The 25205-nt window shown below is 38.5% G+C and overlaps 3 protein-coding genes across 3 annotated transcripts; 1 reads left to right on the forward strand and 2 right to left on the reverse strand.

Moving 5' to 3' along the window:
- Positions 1–10260: 10260 nt before the first annotated feature.
- LOC140835959 (uncharacterized) lies at positions 10261–13898 on the reverse strand. Its single transcript, XM_073201372.1, has 8 exons — positions 13852–13898; positions 13374–13749; positions 12421–12906; positions 12194–12343; positions 11953–12111; positions 11611–11658; positions 11086–11522; positions 10261–10998 (listed from the first exon to the last, which is right to left on the reverse strand). The coding sequence occupies exons 3-8, from the start codon at positions 12713–12715 to the stop codon at positions 10375–10377; spliced, it is 1713 nt and encodes a 570-aa protein (XP_073057473.1). The 5' UTR covers positions 12716–12906; positions 13374–13749; positions 13852–13898; the 3' UTR covers positions 10261–10374.
- Positions 13899–15732: 1834 nt separating this feature from the next.
- Positions 15733–16742, forward strand: LOC140835960 (protein MKS1-like). Its single transcript, XM_073201373.1, is given in 2 exon segments — positions 15733–16491; positions 16494–16742. Coding segments are annotated over 2 exon segments (663 nt in total). The 5' UTR covers positions 15733–15917; the 3' UTR covers positions 16583–16742.
- Positions 16743–20781: 4039 nt separating this feature from the next.
- LOC140835961 (U-box domain-containing protein 28-like) lies at positions 20782–22288 on the reverse strand. Its single transcript, XM_073201374.1, has one exon. It carries the CDS (start codon positions 22159–22161, stop codon positions 20851–20853), a length of 1311 nt encoding a protein of 436 aa, XP_073057475.1. The 5' UTR covers positions 22162–22288; the 3' UTR covers positions 20782–20850.
- Positions 22289–25205: the final 2917 nt, after the last annotated feature.

Here is a 25205-nt window from a genome sequence, read left to right on the forward strand (position 1 = left end):
CGCTAGCTCCCAACTAGAGCACAGCTCTGCTACAAGACCAGCAGCTCCCCGCTAGTGCCCAAATCTCGGAACAAGACTAGAACCTGTCAGAAACGACTGAAATGCTATGGAACTCTCTGAATTGGCGAGTCAAAATGAGGAAATCCGACCACTATTTATAGGCCATGTTCGGATCCTCCGAACACCACTTCGGAACGTCCGAACGCTACGTGTCCACTGGCTCTTGACAGCTCATGATCGGATCCTCCGATCATACACTTCGGACCGTCCGAACATGCACGTGTCCAGCTGCTCTTGACACCTCATGATCGGATCCACCGAACCTACACTTCGGAACGTCCGAACTCCCACGTGTCGATCAACTCTTGACACCTAATGATCGGATCCTCCGATCTCACTTCGGACCTTCCGAACTCTTCGGTGCTTCCGAACCATCTTCGGACCTTCCGATCATGATTAATCACCATTAATCCGTTAATTACCCAATTCGGCATTCGGGCTACTACATTCTCCCCCCCTTAAAAGATTTCGTCCTCGAAATCAGGCTTAGAGAATGAACAAAACGAAATAACAACATCGCTATTATATCTCAATTGTTGTTGAATACAACTGATATCTCGATTACAATTGAAAAACACAAACATATACAAAGCAAAACTCAAAAGAGCTCTGGATGTTCTGAACGCATACGACTCTCTAACTCCCAAGTGGCTTCTTCAGTGCCTCTGCGCTGCCACTGTACTAAGACAAGAGGAATGATCTTATTCCGCAACACCTTGTCTTTGCGATCGAGAATCTGAACTGGTCGCTCCACGTAAGACAAATCTGATTCAAGTTGAACTTCAGAGGGATGCAAGATGTGAGACTCATCTGCTACGTATCGTCTCAACAAAGATACGTGGAACACATCATGAATACCGGACAAATACGGAGGTAATGCTAACCTGTAAGCTAAATCTCCCACACATTCTAGAATCTCAAAAGGACCAATGAATCTCGGAGATAGCTTACCCTTGAGACCAAATCTCAAAATCCTGCGAAAAGGCGAAACTCGGAGAAACACTTTCTCACCTGGCTGAAAATAAAGAGGTCGCCGCTTGGTGTTCGCATAACTAGCCTGTCGATCCTGGGCAATCTTAATCCTCTTCTTGATTACTGCAACTTTATCAATAGCCTGCTGGACTAACTCCGGTCCCTCAACATGTCGTTCACCAACTTCGTCCCAGAATAAAGGAGTACGACAACGTCGCCCATACAACGCCTCAAATGGTGCCATACCAATACTACGATGGTAGCTGTTGTTGTACGCGAACTCAATCAAAGGCAAATGATCCTGCCAAGCGGGTCCGAAATCCATAACACAGGCTCGCAACATATCCTCAAGCGTACGGATAGTCCTCTCTGACTGACCGTCAGTCTCCGGATGATAAGCAGTACTCAGACTCAGTGTAGTACCCAAAACTGACTGGAAACTACCCCAAAACCGTGAGGTAAAACGAGGATCTCTGTCACTGACAATACTGACAGGCACTCCATGCAAACGTACAATCTCCTGAATGTACAATCGAGCCATACGATCGAAAGTGAAATCCCGGTTATAAGACAGAAAATGAGCAGACTTGGTGAGTCGATCCACCACTACCCAAATAGCGTCACTATTCCTCGACGATAATGGCAAGTGAGTAATGAAATCCATCGCGATATGCTCCCACTTCCATTCAGGAATAGGTAGATTCAACAATAATCCTCCAGGTCGACGGTGCTCTGCCTTAACCTGTTGACAAACAAGACACTTGGAAACAAACTGATAAACACTGCGCTTCATCCCTTTCCACCAAAATCGTGTCCTCAAGTCTTTATACATCTTATTACTTCCTGGATGAATACTCAACTTACTTCGATGAGCATGAGATAAGATCTCCTCCCTCAAATTATCATCTTCTGGTACTACAACTCGATTAGACAAACACAGAAGACCATTAGACTGATAATGGAAACTGCTATCTCCACCCGCTAACCGAGCTAATCTCTGAGTCTTGAGATCAGACATCTGAGCATCTCGAATCCGAGCGAACAAGGCTGGCTCAGATAAAATGGTAGCAACACGAATGCTCTCCATACCTTTCCGATGTTTGAAATTAAATCCCAACGAACAACAATCCTGAATAGTACTAATCATAGCACTGGTCTGAAGTGCAGAAACTCTCACTTTGCGACTAAGAGCATCAGCTGTGAGATTTGCAGATCCTGGATGGTACTTGATCTCGCAGTCATAATCTTTCAGCAAATCCATCCAACGACGTTGCCTCATGTTCAACTCAGCCTGAGTGAACAGATATTTCAGACTCTTATGATCAGTAAAGATTTCAAACTTAACCCCGTACAAGTAATGACGCCAAATCTTCAGCGCGAACACAATAGCTGCCAACTCTAGATCATGAGTAGGATACTTCTCCTCGTGAGATTTCAGCTGTCTGGAAGCATAAGCAATCACATGACCGTTTTGCGTCAACACACACCCTAAGCCTTGAGAAGAGGCATCGGTGTAAACACTGAAACCATCAGATCCTGACGGTAACGCCAAAACAGGTGCAGAAGTCAGAAGTCGACGAAGCTCTCTGAAACTATCTTCGCACTCAGATGACCACTCAAATGGAACATCCTTCCGAGTAAGTTGCGTCAAAGGTCTAGCTACCTGGGAGAAATTCACGATGAAGCGACGATAATACCCTGCTAGACCTAGAAAACTACGGATCTCAGCCACCGTCGTAGGTCGTGACCAATTTAGCACTGCCTCAATCTTGCTGGGATCCACAGAAATTCCTTCCTTGGAAATCACATGACCAAGGAATACTACACGATCAATCCAGAACTCGCACTTACTCAGCTTAGCATACAATTGCTTCTCGCGAAGAATCTGCAACACAATCCTCAAGTGCTGGACATGCTCTTCCACACTATGAGAATAGATCAAGATATCGTCAATGAAAACCACCACAAACTGATCCAGAAAATCTCGGAAGACTCGGTTCATCAGATTCATGAACACCGCTGGCGCATTCGTCAATCCGAATGGCATAACTAGAAACTCGTAATGCCCATAACGAGTACGAAATGCAGTCTTGGAAATATCATCATCTCTGACTCTCATCTGATGATAACCTGATCGCAAGTCGATCTTGGAGTAAACAGAAGTACCCTGAAGCTGATCGAACAAGTCATCAATACGGGGTAATGGGTACTTGTTTTTGATCGTCACCCGATTCAGCTGGCGATAATCAATGCACAACCGCATCGATCCATCCTTCTTCTTGACAAACAAGACTGGAGCTCCCCAAGGCGAAACACTCGGGCGAATATAACCTTTATCAAGAAGATCCTGCAATTGCTGCTTCAGCTCTCTCATCTCTGACGGAGCCAGACGATAGGGGGCACGAGAAATCGGTGCAGTCCCTGGCATTAATTCAATGCCAAACTCCACTTCTCTAACCGGAGGAAAACCAGGAATCTCTTCTGGAAATACATCAGGAAATTCACAAACCACTGGAATATCCTCTATACCAACACTACCTGTGGACGTATCAATTGTATAGATGAGGTAGCCTTCCCCGCCCGCCTCTAAAGCACGACAGGCTTTCAGAGCAGATACTACTGGCATCGGAGGTCGCGCTCCCTCACCATAGAAAAACCAACTAGAGCTCTCAGTCGTACGAAACTGAACAAGCTTCTGGTAACAATCCACAGTAGCTCGGTAGGTAGTCAAAATGTCTATACCCAAAATACAATCAAAATCTTCCATCTCCAGAATCATAAGATTCGCAGTCAACTCGTTACCCTCAAAATCTAAAGGACAACCCATCACTAGACACTTGGCTAAAACCGAATGACCCATCGGGGTAGAAACAGAAAGAATGACATCTAGAGAAACATGCGGTAACTTATGACGTTTAACGAATCGTGCAGAAATGAATGAATGAGATGCTCCGGTATCTATAAGAACAAAAGCAGGAATACCGCATAAACAAAAAGTACCTGCTATGACTCTCTCGGTCTCGTCTGCAGCCTGATCCTGGTTCAACGCAAAAACTTGACCTTGGGCACGAGGTCGAAGATTCGAACTACCCACTGCCTGACCCTGCCTCCTCTGCTGAACAGTCGCCTGAGATCCAGAACCAGATCCTGCTCCACCTCGCAACTGAGGACAATTCTTCTTAATATGCCCCATCTCTCCGCACTGATAACAAGCTCCTGCGGCTACTCGGCATTGCTCCGATGGATGGTTCTTCCCACAATGCGCACAAGACTCCTTCTTCTTACCAAAGCGGAAAACACCGCTAGATCGAGATCTAGATCCAGAAGAAGACGAACCAGATTTCTTGAACGACTGAGATCGAGGCCTCAAAGTACTCGGAGGTCTAGAAGAAAGAATAGCCCTACCACGCTGGAGACTGATCTCTGCTTGACGACACCGGTTCACCAACCCATCGTACGAAGTAGGATTATCACAGACAGTGACTCGATCAAAGATCTCCTGATTAAGGCCCTGGAGGAAATGATCATACTTGGCCTCAGAACTGCCACTGATATGAGGAGCGAAGGGTAATAACTCAAAGAATTTCTGCTGATACTCATCAACAGACATACTCCCCTGCTTCAGGTTCAAGAGCTCAATCGTCTTGGCCTGGCGAAGGGCTGGAGGAAAGTACAGCTGCATGAACGCTGCACGGAAATCGGCCCAAGTCGCTCTACCCTGAGACTGAACTATCGGCGCAGAAGTCGATCGCCACCACCTGCGAGCACGGCCCTCAAGAAGAAAACTAAGGGTCTCCATCTTCTGCTCATCGGTGCACTGGAATGCGCGGAAACAACTCTCCATGCGCTCTAACCAATCCTCCGCATCATCGGGAGTCTCACCGCCAACTAAAGGCTTAGGCCCCATCTGCATGAAACGATGCATATCGAAACGCCTAGGACCATCCCGACGATGACGATGCTCATGGTGACGCCTAAGATCATCCTGGTCACCCCATCGACCTACACTCCCCTGACTACTCCCGTCATCAAAATGGTCAGCCATCGCTACAAGATAGAATAGGGAAAAATGGTCAACGGAAATCCCAAAACAAAATCTATATCCCAAAATCATACGCATGCTCTGATACCATAAATGTAGTGACCCGTTCCAGAATCACCTACTAATTGAAAACTAAGCATGCAATTAACTTAATAATTACTAATCAGAGATAATAGCGGAAAAGTCAACAAAATAATGGTTATACAACCCAATCGAAGTCTAGAACAACTCAAAATAAGGTAAAGAATATCTGGTACAACCATATCGAATCAAATGATACCGAAACTAAACCAACCGGCTACTCAACGTCCTCCTCCTGCTCCTCCGGAACCATCCAACCTGAGACCTGCCCCGAGGGAATGGGGTGTCCAAGATAAACAAAACCGAGGACGTGAGCGATAAGAACGCCCAGTACAAAAGTATGAGTATACAGACCTATATGAAATGCACATGCTATGATCATGATACCGGGGTAGTCAAGAAACAGGAATCACAAAAGGATCTCAACAATGCTCAGTCTAGAGGCGCCAAGTGGATAGTGCCGCGCGGTCCAACCTCTGGGTCACTGCATCCACTACAAGACAGACGTGGACCTAAAATGTCCCGGACCACCGAAGCCCTCCCGACCCGTCGGCCACTGTGTACTCTCGGTGTCCATGCGTCCACAAGACAGGGCTGAGCGGCCCAAGATATAGCTTATCTCGAAAGAGATACAGCTCAACAGCAAAGGCTATCTCGAAGGAGATACGGCTCAACATGAAATGCAACGTGCAGTAATAAACGTGACATAATAGCATGCATCATATGACATATATCAATGCACCACATAATCATGCAACACATATATGAATGTATACTCAACCAGGATATCTCGGATAGTACTTTCGTACCTCTATCACAGCAATCCTAATCCACTGGAACAACCAGACAACAGGTCTAATCCAAGCCTATTCATCAAGTGAAAACCATCACTAAACTTATCTACCAGACTTAACTAGATAATCCTGAGATAAATACTGATAAAATTCCAAACCTTCGTCCGTCGCTAGCCCGCTGATGCCGCTAGCTCCCAACTAGAGCACAGCTCTGCTACAAGACCAGCAGCTCCCCGCTAGTGCCCAAATCTCGGAACAAGACTAGAACCTGTCAGAAACGACTGAAATGCTATGGAACTCTCTGAATTGGCGAGTCAAAATGAGGAAATCCGACCACTATTTATAGGCCATGTTCGGATCCTCCGAACACCACTTCGGAACGTCCGAACGCTACGTGTCCACTGGCTCTTGACAGCTCATGATCGGATCCTCCGATCATACACTTCGGACCGTCCGAACATGCACGTGTCCAGCTGCTCTTGACACCTCATGATCGGATCCACCGAACCTACACTTCGGAACGTCCGAACTCCCACGTGTCGATCAACTCTTGACACCTAATGATCGGATCCTCCGATCTCACTTCGGACCTTCCGAACTCTTCGGTGCTTCCGAACCATCTTCGGACCTTCCGATCATGATTAATCACCATTAATCCGTTAATTACCCAATTCGGCATTCGGGCTACTACATTCCAGCTTCATTTTGTATAACTTCAATTCCCAGAAAGTATTTCATCCTCCCTAAATCAGACATATCAAATTCTCTCATCATTGAACTTTTGAATTTCTCACACATACTTTTATTGTCTCCAGTAAAGATGAGATCATCTACATAGAGATTAACAATAAGTATGTCGTCTCCTTCTTTCTTGGTGAATAAAGTGTGCTCGCTAGAACATTTTTCAAACCCTTCACGCGTAAAATATGCTTCTATCTTGCTGTACCATGCTCTTGGTGCCTGTTTAAGGCCATACAAAGCCTTCTTCAATCTGTAAACCTTGTCTTCTTTTCCCTTTTTGATAAAACCTTCGGGTTGTTCAATGAAAACTTCTTCTTTAATTTCCCCATGAAGAAATGCACTCTTCACATCAAGTTGAAATATTTCCCATTCATGTTGAGCTGCAAGTGCGAGAATTAGACGTATCGTATCAAGTCTAGCAACCGGTGCAAAAACTTCTGTGTAGTCTATTCCATATCGTTGTGCATATCCTTTTGCAACTAATCTTGCTTTGTGCTTTTCTACTTCTCCATTTTCATTGAGTTTGGTTTTGAAAACCCACTTAACTCCAATTGGTTTGACTCCTTTCGGTAGATCTGTCAGCTCCCATGTGTTGTTCTTCTCTATAGCCATCATCTCAACTTTCATTGCCTCTTGCCACTTTATGTTTCTGTGTGCTTCTTCGAAAGAGAATGGATCATTTTCGCTTTCAGCCATCAGCATCATGAGATTTTCTTCTTCTTCAGTTAAATTAGTCCTTGTCACATAATCTGTCATCCATATTGGTTCTCTTCTAACTCTTGTTTCCCTCCCTTGAACTGGACTTTCAGTGTTGCTTTCCTCACTTTCAGGTGATCTGCTGCCATTAGCTTCTTCATTTTCTTCTTGATTGGCTTCCTCTTCTTGCTCAACTTCTTCTTCTGTAAGATTTCCTTCTTCATCTTCACACACTAACACATCAACTTTCATTTCTTCATCGGTTCTGCCCCAATCCCAGCTTCTCTCTTCTTCAAACACGACATCTCTGCTTATAATGATTTTCTTGGAAATAGGATCAAATAATCTGTAAGCTTTGGATTCATCACTGATTCCTAAGAAAACACATATTTTACTCTTATCCTCAAGCTTGGTTCTTCTTTGATCTGGTATGTGAACATGAGCCACACACCCGAAGACTCTGAAGTATTCCACTGTAGGTTTCACATTGCTCCATGCTTCTTCAGGAGTTGTATTTTCTATTGCTGAAGTTGGACTTCGATTCTGCACATGTACACACCATTTCACAGCTTCTGGCCAAAATACCTTCGGAACATTCCTTTCGTTTAATACAGCTCTCACACCATTCATGATCGTCCTATTTTTCCTCTCAGCGACTCCGTTTTGTTGAGGAGTATAAGCCACTGTTAATTGCCTTCTAATGCCTTGAGTTTTGCAAAATTCTTCAAACTCGTGTGAAGTGAATTCACCACCTCTATCTGTTCTTAGACAAGCAATGTGTTCACCAACTTCTTTTTCAACACTAATTTTGTAGTTCTTGAAGTTTTGAAATGCTTCGGATTTCTCATGTAAGAAATAAACCCAAGTTTTACGTGAGAAATCATCTATAAAGCTTAGGATATACCTCTTGTTGCTGTTTGAAGAAGGCTTGAGAGGACCACATATGTCAGCATGCACTAGTTGTAATTTCTTTGAGGCTCTCCACATGCTTTTCTTTGGGATAGATCTCCTGTGTTGTTTTCCAGTCAAGCAAATAGTGCAAGTTTCTTTGAAAACTTCAGATTTGGTAAGCCAGCTACCAAGTGTTTTTGTGACAATGTATTGAGTCCCTTGTAATTAAGGTGCCCAAACCGACAGTGCCACAGGTGAACTTCCTTTTCTGTTTCTAGCTCTGTTTGCAAGCACAAGTTCTCTTTTGGGGCTGCAGTGGCTAACAAGTAGAACATTCTATTTCCACTCATATTAGTTTGTATGATCAAGCCCTTTCTAGAGTGAAATATTTTACATGTTCCATTCTGAATCAAAATTGCCAATCCTTTTTCTTGAAGCTGTCCTAAGCTAAGCAGATTATTCTTAAGCTCAGGAACAAAGTAGACATCTGAAATTACTTGAGTGACACCATTAACTTGCATTCTTACACTTCCTTTTGCCACCACATTCATTGTCATGTCATTCCCTAATTTCACAGTTTGGCAAAGACCTTCTTCTAAATTAGAGAACCAACCTTTGTTTCCGGTCATGTGGTTGCTGCATCCTGAATCCAAAAACCAGACCTCATCTTGTTTGATTTGGTGCATATCCATGTGTGACATCAACAGGAGTTCCTCTTCTTCTTCCATCTCTGCATAGTTTGCCTTTTTCTCCCATTCTGGACATTCATATTGAAAGTGTCCGAGTTTATGGCACTTGAAGCATTCAACAATTGCTTTGTTTAGGGACTGTCTTCCACGTCCTCTTCCTCTGACACCTTTAGAGATGGCTCTTCCTCCTCTTCCTCTTCCAGAACTGTCATCATGAGCAACTTTCAACACTTGTTCCCCCACTTGATGTCCCTGCATCCTTTGTTCATGGACAAGAAGACTTCCATGAAGTTCATCAATGGTTAAGATGCTTAAATCATTTGACTCCTCTATTGAACATACAATATAATCGAATTTCGAAGTCAATGATCTAAGTATCTTACTAACCACCATACTTTGCTCCATGTTTTCACCATTTGATTTCATCTTGTTCACCACACTGAGAGTTCTTCCTAGAAAGTTGTCCACCTTCTCTCCTTCGTTCATAGCAAGCAACTCAAATTCTTTCCTCAGAGCTTGAAGTTGTGCTCTCTTCACTTTTGTGGAACCTTGGTACTTCTGCCGCATTGACATCCAGATTGCCTTTGATGTCCCTTTGTCAAGAATTGTCTCCAGAATTTCCCTATCAATTGACTGGAATAAAAAATTCTTAACCTTCAAATCCTTGAGCTTGGCTTCTTCCACGCTTTTTCTCTGTGCTTCACTTGTTGGTGCGGTTCCAATTGCCAGCGCCGGTATTCCTTCGTCTACAAGACTCCACAACTCTTTGCTTCTCAGAAAGTTTTCCATCGTCATTGACCAAAATCATAATGACCGTCAAATTTTGGAATGGCTGGTTGCACGAACTTTTCTGACATTTTTTGTAGACTCACACACTTAGACTCACACACTTCTCACTCACAATCAGGCCCCTAGCGAGGCTCTGATACCAAATATTGAAACTAAAATGGATGACACGTGAGATGGAGGAGAGAATGTACTTCTTTTATTCTTTAAAAGAGCATCAGACATTTATAGTCTTTTACACAGACATAAGCAAAACAGAAAAGGCCATATCTCATGGCAAGTTACATGGAAAAATACCAACTAATCCTAAAGAATAGGACACCCATAAGAATAGGTTTATTGAGAATAACAAATAACTAATTTGACCATCACAAACACTGCCTAAGATATCTCAACCATAAAATACTTAAAACGCAAAAAAAAAATATCGTAATTTAAAAGTGAAATATATATATATATATTGCAAGAAGATACTGAGACGTAAGTGATTTTATGCTTCATCGGGGGAAAGCAAGCAAACCAACAAGTGATAATCTACTAATCAGCATTCATCTCAGATGTTCTTTGTGTTGCAACGGTATGAAAAGAGAAACATAAAGTAGATCGATGTGCAAAAAGGAAATCAGGGGGAAAAATGCCGATTTTTCTTGGGCTTGTCGAAATTTCCAGACCAATAGGTTCGGTAAATCATCTCGATCAAGAGTGGGAACTGGAGAAGAGAGAAAAGAGCTATAGGAATAGTGGAAAGAACGATGATTGGAACGGTAACCCAAGGTAACTGATCGTGAAGAATCAAGTACAACGCTGCCCCGAATGATGACATCATCGTAACAATGGAGACAAACAAGCACAAAAGCCCGAAGATCAGCTTCGTAGGCAAGGACTTGAGGTAGTCTTGTTCCGAAAATCGAGCCGTGAGAATTCCCAAGAACATCAGCAGAGAAGTGGAGGAACTGAACATTGACAAGGCATTTGAAAACATGAATATAAAGAAGGGGCGTGGCTGAGATTCTAACATGGTCGGTAAGCCGTCGATTTTGTTGCCTCCTGGAACTGTGAAAGCTGTCGTAAACATGACAGCAGCGATGAGTGTGCCCACAATCATGCTCGATCCGGCGGTGTTCTTCATCCAAGTTTCTGCATCCTTGGAAAGTTTCTTATGCTCGTCGGTGAACAAAGTGATCGGCGTTTTGTTGTTCTCGTTCACTTCTTCTTTCAGCTTCGGTTGAACAATGCTCTCAACTTCCTACAGACATAAATCGCGACATTCAAGGACATTCTTTATATCGTAAAATTCTTTGTGTGGTTAAATATTGGAATCTAATATTTTGACCTTAAACCATTGTAGTTCCCTCTGCATCTGTAAGGCTGCTCCAGACACGCGTTCGAGTCGAGAAGGAGGAGATAGTTTTGCTGCAAGGTGTAAGTAGTTGTTCTTAAAAACGTCATGTCTTCGGGCCATTATGCTCTTTTTAGTTCCTAAGCCATATATACGGCTGAAGATCTTTTCTTGACGTAATACAATCGCATGGGAAAAAATTGTTCTTCCTCTCTTGTCCTTTTTCCATATTATATCGGGATTATGTTTCAGCATTTCATCTATAAATTCAATAATCCCATGCTTGATAGCATCATAAATTATTGAGTCGATTCCCATATCGTCGAGATCTGACTTACTCAACTTTTGTATCTCCTTAAACATACAAATCAGGAGGTTTTCAGCTTCATCATGTACCAACTTTCTGTGATGAATATAATTGATCTCTGGAACTGAATAATTTGTAGATATTCAACAGCTTGTCACAAGTTTTTTCCCATATATATAAGTAGCAGTAAATGAAGGATACTACGTACATACCAATGCATCGTAAAATGCCCCAACCCAATTTGTGAAACAGCCTTAAAACTGCAAAAGTACTCAAAACTGGTCAGCAAAGTTGATCTAAGTTCCTGATTTGATCAATAACTTTTCACACCTCATCATACATAAAGCACGCTCATTTATCATCACATTTTTCTTATTCAAATACGGCTAAGAAACCTAAAATCCTTCATATCAAATGGCACCTGAACAAATAACAGTTTGAGCATCTAACGTTACAAGTAAGCCGGAATAGTCATCAAGAAGTTTCATCCATGGAACTAACTGATTTTGAGAGGAGGAAAAAAACAATTAGCAGTGGAGAGATGCATCTCGTACACAGATTTGGTACTCCATGTGCTTTCCCATTAACATTGTCTTCACCATCTGATTCATGAATTTCAATTCTGTGGTCGTCATCGCTCAATGCTTGGGTTTGTGCAAGGTTTTCATCATAAGAAAACCGATTACTGTCCCATGGTGAGTGAACTTTGACACCTAGAGGAAAAAACTTATAATTTCCTTCACTAGACCAGATGAAAGATCATTACGCTCGTACTTATGTGGAACTTAAACTTACAGTAATAAATGCATTGTTCCCAGAATGTAAACTTAGTGCCACTGCGGAATGCCGAAGGCTTGTGAGCCAATAGTCGAAGCGGGTAGTTGCCATGGCCATCTGAGCTAACCCCCAGTCTTGGATATTGTTTTAATAGCATTGAAGCAACATCTACAACAAACACCAGCAAAGATTAGGAGCATGGAATGAAGGAATCAATGACGAATACCTCTTCATATGTAGCTTACCAAAAGATTCGGCTGTGATAAGACTATTAAGAAGCAACACTCCGTTATCACCATTTTCAGGTTTCAGCGATTGTTTAGGAGTTTCTCTGTAGAGATAACGAATCATATTCTTTTGTCCATATAAAGCAGCCACAATCACGGGAAGGTGCCCGTCTTCGTGTTGGTTTTCAATTGTAAGTAAATCTCTGTTCTTTTTAACTATTGCCTTTGCCAGTTTTGTTTCACCGCAAATAGCAGCAAGAGACAGGGCTGTCGCCCCATATTCGTTATCCAGTATCAAATCTCCCTCTTTCATGTTGTTCACCAGCCTCTCAGCAATCTCGATATGTCCAGATAAAATAGCGACATGCAGGGCTGTATCTTGATGAGATGAGACTCTTGCCCTCACAGCATTTGAATCGACCGAAATAATATCATGTATAGCTTTCCAGTCTCCTTTCTGAACAGCTTTGTACAACTGCTCATATTTGAGTTGTTCTTGGTTGCCTACAAATATTATTGTAAACATCATCTTTAAAACTTTCGAGTTGAAAAAAAGATGACCGTTGTTAAAGCTTTTTCAACTGACTAATAATTGTTGAAAGACAGACCTGACTCAACCCTGAAAGGTAACTCAAGGGATATGATTGTTAAAGTCTATATATACAACTCCTAAGAGATTTTATCCGATGTGAGATAACTACCACGCCTCTTTCACGAACATGAATGAACATTTGGAGCGTGAAGTTTATAGATGACCCAACTATGGACAGATCAGATGGCCCAATTATAATCAGTCCAACACATAGTTGTGGAACCTGATCTCTGATTTAAGATTTAAAACTTAGACCTAACTCAACTCCAAAAGCTAACTCAAAATTTTAACAAAATCGTACAATGTGTGGTATAATAACAACATATTGGATCCTTATATTATGGTGAAACTTTGAGATGAGATAAGAGTTGAGAAACACCTGCTGTATCATGACCAACCGAAGCTTTTTGAACGTCATGAGAGGATGGCTTCGTCGGTTGCTTCGGCCCCCAAGCTCTCTCAACCAAATGATTCCACACAAATTCAGCAGACAGATGAGTTTTTTCATTAAACTTACTATATACGCCTTTTCCACATGAGAGCTGGATGGCATGCAATGCCAGTGCATTCTTCTTCTTCCATTCATCGTGTTTATGTTCGTCCCTTCTATCTGGCTCCGCGAACTTTCCAGAGACAACGCCCCAAAGGTCATGGCCCGACCAAATAGTTTTTCAGGCAGGTTTTCCAGTTCTCATAGTTACTTTCGGTAAGAGCCTCTGGAACAATTCCGGACCCTCCGCAATTTGCTTTACTGTCTGTCCATAACACAGATCACATGTATGGCTAGTCAAAACAACCAAAAGAAAAACAAAAAACACATAATTGAAGTCATGTTAGAAATATATATAGCTCCTTACCTGAGTCTTTTGTCATCTTTCACAAGTAGTTTTATTTGACAGTACTCTACATATTTTTTTCTTATATATATATATATATATATATGTAGGTGTATGTTATGTACGACATTGATAATCAAGAAGGACCTACACACGTTAATCATGTTTACAAACCATATGCTATGCTTAAGTAACACTTATTCTGATTTGCTTTTAACACAGGCTCCAGATGATACTAGTCTTACAATTCTTAACTATTCTCAAGCAAGTTTCAATCACTTTCCCTCATACCTAGACATTCTAAATCTTTTACTTTAAAATATGTTTTTTTTTTCAACTAAATAAAATTTGAAAGGGATTAAAGTGAGCATTAAGGATATTTTGAAGGCAAAATGTTGTGTGATACGGTCTCACAGGTCGTATTTTGTGAGACAGATATCTTATTTGGGTCATTCATGAAAAAATATTATTTTTTATTGTGAATATTGGTAGGGTTGATCCGTCTCACATATAAAGATTTGTGAGACCGTCTCACAAGTGACCTACTCTATTTTGAAAAAGATTAAAATGAAAAATTGTGATTGATCTTGTAAAGAATTAGGAAATATATTTGGTTTTGGAAGACTTCATCCAAACCAATTCACTATTATGGATTCCGATATGTTTTATGCAATTATTTCTGATAATTTGATATAAATTTTTATAATCTCGTCATGTTTAAGAAATATAAGGTTTAACACTTCTCACTAAATAACAACGAAGCAATGTGATTCATTTCATGTTATTTTGACAACCACAATATATAATTATCAAAACATAATTTTAGAATTTGTATTTTTTTCAGTTGTCTATTTATTTAAAAATTTCATAGACAAAACCAAGCAGAATCTTTTATCCCTAGAGTTTATTTACATTGCTCTTCTAGAGCATTAATATTAAAAGATAATTAATAAGTAGTACGATATCTTTATGTTCTTATTAAGACAATACTTTAATTTATCCAGGTTGGTTTATTAAATTCTAATGTCGTCATCATATATATCTAATTTGACCTATACGAGATAGAAGTTTTCATTAATAATATATGATGATTGGCTAGATTGTTTTATGGTAAAATTATTAAAAATATACATGAGCATTTGTGAGCTAAGTACTTAATTATTAATCGAAATTTTTAAGTATTTTATACAAAAAATTTCCAATATTTTCCTCTTTGTTTGGCACTAATTAAGCATCCAATAAACTTATTAATTAATACAAGCTTTTATTTTTTTTAGATCACATTATAAAATAATCATAGGCCGTATAAAAAAATGTCTTTTCTTGATTATATTTAATTTTAATGATAAAAACTTGTGTGAGACGGTCAAGTGTTGTATTTTGTGAAACGAATCTCTTATTTTGGTCATCCATGAAAAAATATTATTTTTTATGCTAAGAGTATTATTTTTTATTATGAATATCGGTAGGGTTGACCTATATCACAGATAAAAATTTATAATATCGTCTCATAAAAGACATACTCAATTTTAATTAGTGAAATATTCTGTAAACAACAGATATTTAATAACATGTATGTATATTATTTGAGTAATAATGATCTTTTGGTAATCTTATTTTTGTCATCAGAAATAAAAAAGCGATATTATATTTGAGCAATAATTAAGTTACACGTTTTAATTTAGACTCGGGAAGTCGTCGCTGCTTTTGTAAAACTTTTTTCAAAGAATTTATTTATATTTTATCGGCAGTGGCCATGACCAACTTGGCAACACAGTAAAAATTGTTGGCGATAATTTATGTAACATTTTTTTATTGTATTAATCATTAATTATCACATATCTAATTTAATATATTTAAAAATTTACCGTATAAATAAAAAAATAATGGCGATTAATTGCTAATCGCAACAAAGAACATCACAGCAATTGACACAGACAAATTATTCTTAGGAGAACAAATAATTAAGAATACACAGGTTTACCAAATATCCCTCACTTTCTTCTCTCACTCTCAAATCCAAGTCGCCTTTGGTCAACCTGCACATAGCGAAGATAGATTTCTGTATCCATCAAACCCCCTTATTCATGGAACCTTCAGAGTTCTTCTCCGACGGCGGCGAGTGGGGGAGAGGAGTGAGCAGGTCATCTCCGAGAAAAGAATTGCAGGGCCCTCGTCCCGGCATACTCAAAGTCAACAAAGACTCCTACAAGATCAGAAAACCACCGGTTCCTCCACCGGCTCACCAACAACCACCGCAAGAATTTCCGCCTGTCGAAGAAAGGCAGCCGCTCATAATCTACGCAGTGTCCCCAAAAGTCATACACACCACCGTCAGCGACTTCATGAACCTTGTCCAACGCTTAACCGGCAACACTTCGGCGGCCACATCCAGCGGAGGAGCTGGGGACCTATCCCCAGCTGCCCGCCTCGCTTCCATAGAGAAAACTAGCCCTCGCTCAAAAGACAGAGAAATCTCCCATAATAGCAGTTATACTGGTGTGGATGATGATATAATGGATAGTATTCTTGAAAGCACAGACGTGGAAATGAGTCGAGTTCCCGGCATATTATCTCCTGCGCCGGCGACTCTACAACCGATATCGCCCGGATTCTTCTCACCGGCGGGAGACTCATTCCTGACGGGCTACAGTAATATGTTCATCCTAGTCCATCGACTTTGTTTTCAGCTCCAATGGTGTCACCCTCACAATCTTGGTGTGATCCCTTCAACCCATTCTTTGACTTTTAGATGTGCTGGACTTTTTTGACTTTTCAAACTCACTTTATATATATATATATATTCTTATTTATTTGTAATATTTTAATAATTTGTAGCATATTTTTCTAGAGACAAGTTGACCTGTTGACAATTGGGATTCGGAAATGGCGAGGAAACATTATGTATACTGCTGAGTGCTGACATTAATTTTGGAATATGTATAATTACTGTCTTTTCAATTACCGCATTAGCCTTATTGCTTTAAATTAAATGACGTGCGGTCACCGAAGGGTTTACCCAAAATGAATGTTTATTCAAAGCTATAGGTCCAAATCAAATCATTTCATAAAATGGCGTACTTATTTCACCAGAAAACTGATCATTTATCCAAGTTACAAGTTAGTAATGATTGGAAACAACTTATATTTAGCTTTTAAAAAAAGGGAAACAACTTATCTACATGGAAAGAGAGACATTCAATAAACACACAAGAAGGTTGAACTAAAATTAGGCGGAGATCGCTGTCATTTCTTCAGATGAGATGCTCTGAATTTTGAGAATCAGTACAATAAAAATATGAAATAACAAAGATTTACAACTTTTAGCTAACCCTGGTCTAAGATACAATAATTACTTGACAAAAATGCAGGCATCCCTCGAATTGCTTGAGATTCTTTGGAACACTTCAAATCTATGATCAAGAAAATTCCGCCTCCTATGTTTTTAATCGGTAATCCATAGTTATGGAATGTCTTGATTGTGCCATCAAAATTCGCAGTAACAAAAACCAGACCCCATGTCGAGGATATCATTCTTGATCTATGGCTATGCTCACCTTGATCGTTACATGGCTGAATAGTATGTTCTTATGATCCCGGGAAGGAAGTTATTCATCGGACAAAGTCATCGAGCCCTTGGCCGACCTATCCATGGAGAACAAGTTTGTTAGAGAAACGTTCTGAGTTACATTCCCCTGATTGAGCATACGTTGGTGTCCCATGGAATAATGCTGATTGATTAGATACATATATAGAAGATTAACATGGTATTTTGAAAATTTGCGCAACTAAATGTATTACATTGGATGAAGACCAGTGCAAGGTTTAAATCATCGCCAATACGGCCACGAAACTTCTGCTATGGATCCTCTTCGATATCGAAAATCTTTTCTGGGATGATGATGGAAGGATCTTTTTGCCTTTTCCTTTTAGAATTTGTCTTTGTTTCCAAATCTTGGCTTCCGAAACTGCACTTGTTGGCATCGCCAGATGCGTCTGCAGAGTTAACGCGCCACACACATGCGAGTATGCGACCCCATCTTCGCCTCCGTAGGCGCTAGCCAAATATTGGCCATCGGGACTAAATTTCATACACCAAATTTGGCCACCGTGAGCTTTAAAATCTTGAACGGCATAGACAGCACTGCCCTCTATAAACTTCTTCCTATTCTAATTTGTTTCATCTTAGATTCCTTGACGAATAATTTTGTTTCCTCCAGCAGTTTAAAGTCACGGTTTTTCTTGATCTACAGTTTCAAATCTGGCCACCATCTGGCCAATTTCTTCTTCTTTTCCATTTTATGCATCAAATATATTAAAACCGATATAATTATAAAATAAACTGACATATCTAGTCAACTTGTAACTTTAATCTAAACTTTTGTTCGTGAAAAATTAATTTATATATTAATAAATAAATAGGGTGATGTTTATTATATATGAATTTGATGATTAGTCTTCAACTAAAATAGTAATAAAATGTGGATTGGAAATGGAAATAAAAATTAATATATATAAAAAAAAACATAAACCTCAACCAACAATTGATATTTTAATTTTTGTGGATTTGTATTAAATGTAACATGCAGTGGTTAGACCAAGCATTAAAGAATTATGGGCTCATGGCGGTGCCACGTAATTTATATTTTTAAATTAAAAGTTCTATGCGGATTAGGATAGAAAAATCGACAGTACTGCGATGGATTTTTCGAAACTTTTAAGAATATAATGTCTTAAATTATAATAAAGAAAAAAATTATATATTCACCTAAAAATTAAAGCTATAGAAACTAAATTAAATATCGTTTTAATAAATTTGATACATCAGAATTATCCGAGCATCTAACCCTTGACGTGTTAATGATTGTCTAGAGTCTAAAGAAAGTAACATAGTCTAACACAGTTTTATTCGAGACGGATTAATCATATTCATATTTATAATAAAAAATAATATTTTTTATAGTTGAACTAAATAAAAAATACGTCTCACAAAATTAATTCATAAAACCGTCTCAAATTTTTTTTATAATTATAAAAATGGGCGTACTTCAATAATTTATCGACATTTATAAATCCAACCACTGAGACAAACAAAAGATATCACTGGAGGAAAAAAGAAAAGAAAAAAAGAAGCCCAATATGAGGCCCGATTACTTATACACCCTAAAAGGTACTCACAGCCTTTTATTCTTAAGAAACAAAGAGCTTACATATGGTTAATTTTTTGTTGGGCCAGGCCTGTAATCCACATGTTTTTGTTTTTATCCAAATAATTGGAGCCAACCCTGTTTTTCATATATTTATTAAGTGTTTTGTATAAATAATATAGTTTTGATATTTTATAAACTTTGGGACGTGATTGTTTCATTAATTTTAACATAGAACTGAAATTTTAACCGGGAATAACCCGGTCTAATGATAATGGACCCGATTAAACGTGTGATCGGGTATCCCCAATCTGACCCCCTCGACTCATAAAAAAATATGACACAGAAAACCAACTCATGTATATAATATATACTATTAACTTAAAATCAATCAAATTTTCAGCTTTTCGTTCACAAGTTAGTTGCAATCTATTTTGGTTCATCTCGAGGTGATATGGATGCATTACCTGGAGTTGAAAAGGATTTATGGATGTCCAAAATATAAAAGCACATGTGGGTTGCTTAATTCGACCCAACCGAAGTACCCCATACAATAAAGAGACTTCCACTAGCAACCATTTGCTTCCACCAATATCATTTGTGAATCTTCCCCTTCAAACCTAAACTTATTTATTTTTAAAAAAATGATTTTGGACTTCTTCTTTACAAAATTTTGCACATTTGTAAGACAAAAGTTCATAATCGATTTTTTTACAAACACAATATATAAGAAAATGGAAGGCAAAACATGTAAATTAATGAATGGGGAAAAAGGTGCATTTTAGAGAAAAGGGTCATCGGCCACGTATTTGTTGTGCTTAGGGAACAATCTCTTACAACCTTTTGAATTTCAAATTATTCCTTTTTATTTTATAAAATAATTTATTTTAATACAACTTTCTATGTTGGATATAAAAAGTAACCAAACAAGAACAAATGAATCCCGGTCACTTTTATTGTATCTCAGTGAATAAAAGCTCATTTTTCTTAGTGGATCCTTCTTTTTTTAAGAATCACAAAAAATAGTATTTTGGTCTTACATCGATTAATTTCTAAATGATCGCCAATTTTCCCTACGACCTTCAACAGGATTAATTAATCATTCGAAAGTTTCCCAAAAAAATAAAAATTCCCCTCATGACAGGTATATTTATGCCAGATTTAACCGACTAAGTTTAAAATATAAATGTGAGATCTATATATTTTAAAACAGACTATATATTTTGCATGTGATCCGTTGAATTTTTTTATTAGACACAATTTTTTATTAAAAAAACAATATTTTAAAATTTTGCATGACATCCCAAACGCAAAAATTAATGTTTTGTAATCTGTCAAAGAGTGGTTGGGAATGGTCAAATCTGTAATAATCAATAAGAATAGTTTTAATTGAAAGTGAGTGGTTTCGATTGGACCAGAGTTGCCAACTTGATATTCTTTGTTTCAACAATTGCAGCAACTTGTCTTTTTCTGTCCAAAGCAGTAATTAAATATATAGATAGATTTCTTTTCTTCCCCACATGAAAAACAATCGTTACATAAAACAATTTACACACAGACTTCATATTCTATTCATACTTGATCAATTAAAAAAATAGGTGTACATTTTTTAGACTTAATTAATATAGATATATATTGTTAAAACTAATCGAAATGGCACACATTTGACAAACAATCTCCAAACTTTGATTTTTTTTTATTTGGGGAATAAATGTCAATCAAAGTGACGAGACATCAAATCAACAACCCAATTCATACGCATTCCAGAATATTTTATACTTTAGATTTAGACTAGACAAAAATCTATACAAAATAGATATATACTGAAATAAACAAATCTATTTCCCTAGGCGAATCTGAAAAATCCCTCAAATCAAAATGGCATAATGTGACAAGTTTTTGTATCGTAACATGAAAGGCAAGAACCCTTAGAATTGAATCTCAACATTTTAAGCAAATCACCGCACATGTGCCTAACATTCGGCGAGAAATTGCTCTGCATCAGCAGCAAAATCTTGGCCACCCCGCTGCTCTCCGCCACCAGCGCTGCCACTCTCTTATCGCCGGAGAAACAACACAGGCTCCACAACAATGTCACGGCGAGCTCAGTCGCCGCATCTGAGACCTTCAGCACCTTCTTTAATATCGCCTGCACACACAACTCATTCCCACAAATCTCGTCCCTACCTTCTCTGCAACTCGACGCAATCTCGAGGAGCTTGAGCACTTTCTCCGTCAATGGTGGACTCAATTCCGGTTCCGATAGGGCCTTTGTGAGAGCTTTCACCCCTCCTACACGCACCATTTTAGATCTGTTCTTCTTGAAAACGACCATTCGGGACAAAAGATTGAGGGAAGCTTCTAATGCATTGGAATTCCGATTCGAGCTGACTATTAATCTTAGTAGCTCAAAATACATCTCGTCGTCTTCTGGGATTAAACTAGATTGCTGCATTTGCGAACCCAAATGCTTAACCATGAGTTCGAGAAATTCTACTGCCGCGATTCTTAACTCGAATCTTCCTTGCTTTAAGCACGTCAGAATTATTGTTTTGTAATCATACATCCCCATTTCGATCCCTGGAAACTTGGCATTATCTATTCCTAATTCGGAATCAGTTTTCACACGATTCTTAAATATTACGTTACAAAACAAAACAATTTTCTCCAACAAACACAAATCGCTTAAAGATTGCTTCTTTCCGATAAGGGATACGAGCAACGGCAAAAGCCTTCCTCCAGCGTCCGTCACAACCTTCCGATTGTCACACCCTTCATTAACAAATGAAATAAGCACGGATAGGTTATGACCGATGGTATAAAAGGGAGGGAAAGGGGTACTGTGAATCATTTTCAGGTCAATTTCTAGCTGGAGGATGATTTGTTCTGCTTGGTCTCGAGAGAGTGATTGTGGCGAAGGAGCCGATTTAACGGGGCGAGTTGGCACCGATTCAGACCAAATTTTGATGAGACGACGCAGGGTGTGATTGGGGACGAGCTCTTTAGTGTGGAGCTGTTGCATGGTAGCTGGGCAGGTGTTGTTTCCAGCGTCGAGCCACCGCTGAATGCTGCCGCGGTCGTACGTGACACCGGTGCATAAGCTGACAGGGAATTCCATGACTTCTAAGGAGATGGGACACCGGAAATAAGTGGGCACCGTTGTGTGGAGATCGTCCTTCACCATGTTAACCTGGTGTATCTTAGAGAGAGAAAGCAGATTGTTTTAGAGAGAGAAGGGAGACAGACAACAGAGGTTTGTTGAAGGGACAGTGGGGGTTCCATTAAGAAAGAAAGAGTCAGAGGATGTGACGTCAGTGACTTTGCTGTTCCGAATTCTTTTTATTTTTATTAATATTTCTTTTTTATTACTCTTGTTATCTTCGGTCAGCGGAATTTTGACTTAGAGTACTTCGATCTGATGAAGTTACGTGTAAATGAGATTTATTCAGTATGCATTGAATGTCAGGGGTTACGAGTTTTTACGTTATAAAAAAAATGAAAAGAATTATTACAACAAAATTGTATTATTTGAATATGTACAAAGAGTAGGTCTCATGTGAGATCGTCTCACGAATCTTAATCTGTGAGACGAGTCAACCATACTAATATTTACAATAAAAATAATATTTTTAGCCTAAAAAATAATATTTTTTCATGGATAATCCAAATAAGAGATCCGTTCACAAATCGACCTATGAGACCGTCTCACACAAAGTTTTTGTAACTGTACAAATCACTTCCCGAAAATAGTTCGATGTGAAAATAAGAGGGCGAAAATTTATCTAAATTATGATTTTATAAATTTGAAACAAAATTTCGAACTAATACTTATTAATTGTAATAAATCTATCACATGCTTTGGGGGAAGAGAAAAAGACGGTGGAAACCTGAAGATCCTCTCCCATGAACCTCGCATCTTGATGGACGACGGTGATTTAAAGGTGAAAGATGAGTAGAAGAAAGTGGGGGTGGATTAGCCCATTTTTAAAATTGGGCCCCGTGCAGTTTCGGTTCTCTCTGTCGGTCCGTCACATCATGAACTTGGAGAATGGAAACGACATTCACAAGTTAATTAACAAAAAAAAGTAATAATTTTGGGTTTTATTATCTAATTTTAAACTTTTTATTTCTCAAAACCAATATATTTGATATCTGACGCATATTTTTTTGTTTAAATTATTATATTTTTCTTTAATTTTTACGGAAATAACAATACTTCCCCTGATAAAAAAAACTGGAGAAGTCTTAAAGGCAAAAAAAGGTCTGCTACCAAACGACGCGATCGTGATCGGGTAACATAATTATTACCGAGCTAGGAAAAAAGTTGTATACTCAAAAAGAGTAAAGTATAACATTGATAGGTTTTTTAAAAATAGGTCGGGTTTGGATATGATTTGGATTAAAAAGAAAAAAGAAAAAGTAAAAACTTGTGTGAGACAGTCTCATTGATCGTATTTAGTGACACAGATCTCTTATTCGAGTCATCTTTGAAAAAATATTACATTTTATGCTAAGAGTATTATTTTTTAATGTGAATGTAAGGTTGACTCGTCTCACACATAAGAATTCGTGAGATCATCTCACAAGAGACCTACTCAAAAAAAATCATAAAGTCAATTTTAAATCCGTTATTTAAAGACATCAAGATGGATTCATTTGAAATACATTCATAAACACTTGATTTTTTGCATATGTCTAACAAGATAAACTAGGTGATTGATTAATTCTAAATTCAATTTCTTATTTATAATATTTACATAAACAAATATATGTTATTATTTAAAAGTAAAAACTATTAAATGAATAACCAGTATTTAGTTTTTATTAATAAAATAATCGATATTTTTACCAGCTAATGGACAAAATAATAATTTTGCCGTTGGTGACGAGTAATCCGTGATGATGAATCATGATTGATTATTATCGTGGATAATAATGGGAGTTGCTAAGTGGTGTCTCTTCAAACAAATTTTCTTGAGTTTCTTAAATTCTTTTTAACACATTTCTGTAAACATATATGAAGTTAATTACTATTTTAAGACAAAAGTTAATTCGGACATTGGTTTAAGGTAATATACATTATGCGAAATATCGATGATAAACACTTAGGTACGTGTTTGGAAATGCATTTTCCCGTTTTCATTACATCGTTGATTGTATTCAGTTATTGACTTTTTTTTTTTTGGGGGGTTAAGAATGAGACAAAAACTTGTGTGAGACGGTCTCACGGGTCGTATTTGTGAGACGGATCTCTTATTTGGGTCACCCATGAAAAAGTATTAATTTTTATGCTAAGAGTATTACTTTTTATTGTGAATATGGATAGGGTTGACCCGTCTCACAGATTATGATTCGTGAGACGGTCTCATATGAGACTCACTTTAAGAATGAAATAAACATACGACTCACAAAATTGACTTACGAAAATATGTCATAAAAATTTGTGTTTGGAAATATAGTTTGTAGGACTCTCTTGACACAAGAGAGAAGAAGAAATAGAATATTAATTTACTAAGGCTGAAAATGTTTATCTTTCGAAGGTAGTATGCCAGTGAAATTGTAGCTTAATTAAAGTGTTAAATTACGGGACCCAGATTTGTACGAAATCAAATGAAATTGGTTATTAACCTATCATTGTTTCGTATCTAAAAACGTCTTGATCACCAACTAATTCCCTTCAATTTTTACCAACTGAAGAAATCTAAGTCTGTAAGTCGTGAAAGCGACTTTTGAAGAGTACAGCATGAAAACTGGAATTTTTTCGTAGCTGTGTGGGATTCATGTTTATATGTATTTTCTTTCACCACTGCTTGAAAACCTAATTATATACATTGTGACCCCTACATCGTCTTCTGTTTCTTAGGTTCAATCATAGAGCATAAAATTCAACGCAAACAAGACAACAGTGTTTTGTGGTACACCTATCTCTGTATGTATTACTGTTGCCCATCTACGGCAAGAATATATTAATATTATCCCGAAAGGTTATCAAATTCGGAGTCAGATTTTAGTCCAAGATTATCTTTCTCCTACTCCAAGAAGTGACAGCTGAGCCCATATGTCAAAACACTTGGCGGAAATTGCGATATCCATTTGATTTTTATTTTTGGTCAAATGTTAGTTCTGAAATCAGTTGAAACTTCCGTGAAACGCCACACACGATGTTTTATCAGTTACTAGCTAGACAATTATTGGCCGATGCATGCAAAGTCAAAGAAGTGTTTATGG

The sequence above is a fragment of the Primulina eburnea genome, chromosome 7, assembly GCF_022965805.1.
Source record: "Primulina eburnea isolate SZY01 chromosome 7, ASM2296580v1, whole genome shotgun sequence".
Lineage (NCBI taxonomy): Eukaryota > Viridiplantae > Streptophyta > Magnoliopsida > Lamiales > Gesneriaceae > Primulina > Primulina eburnea.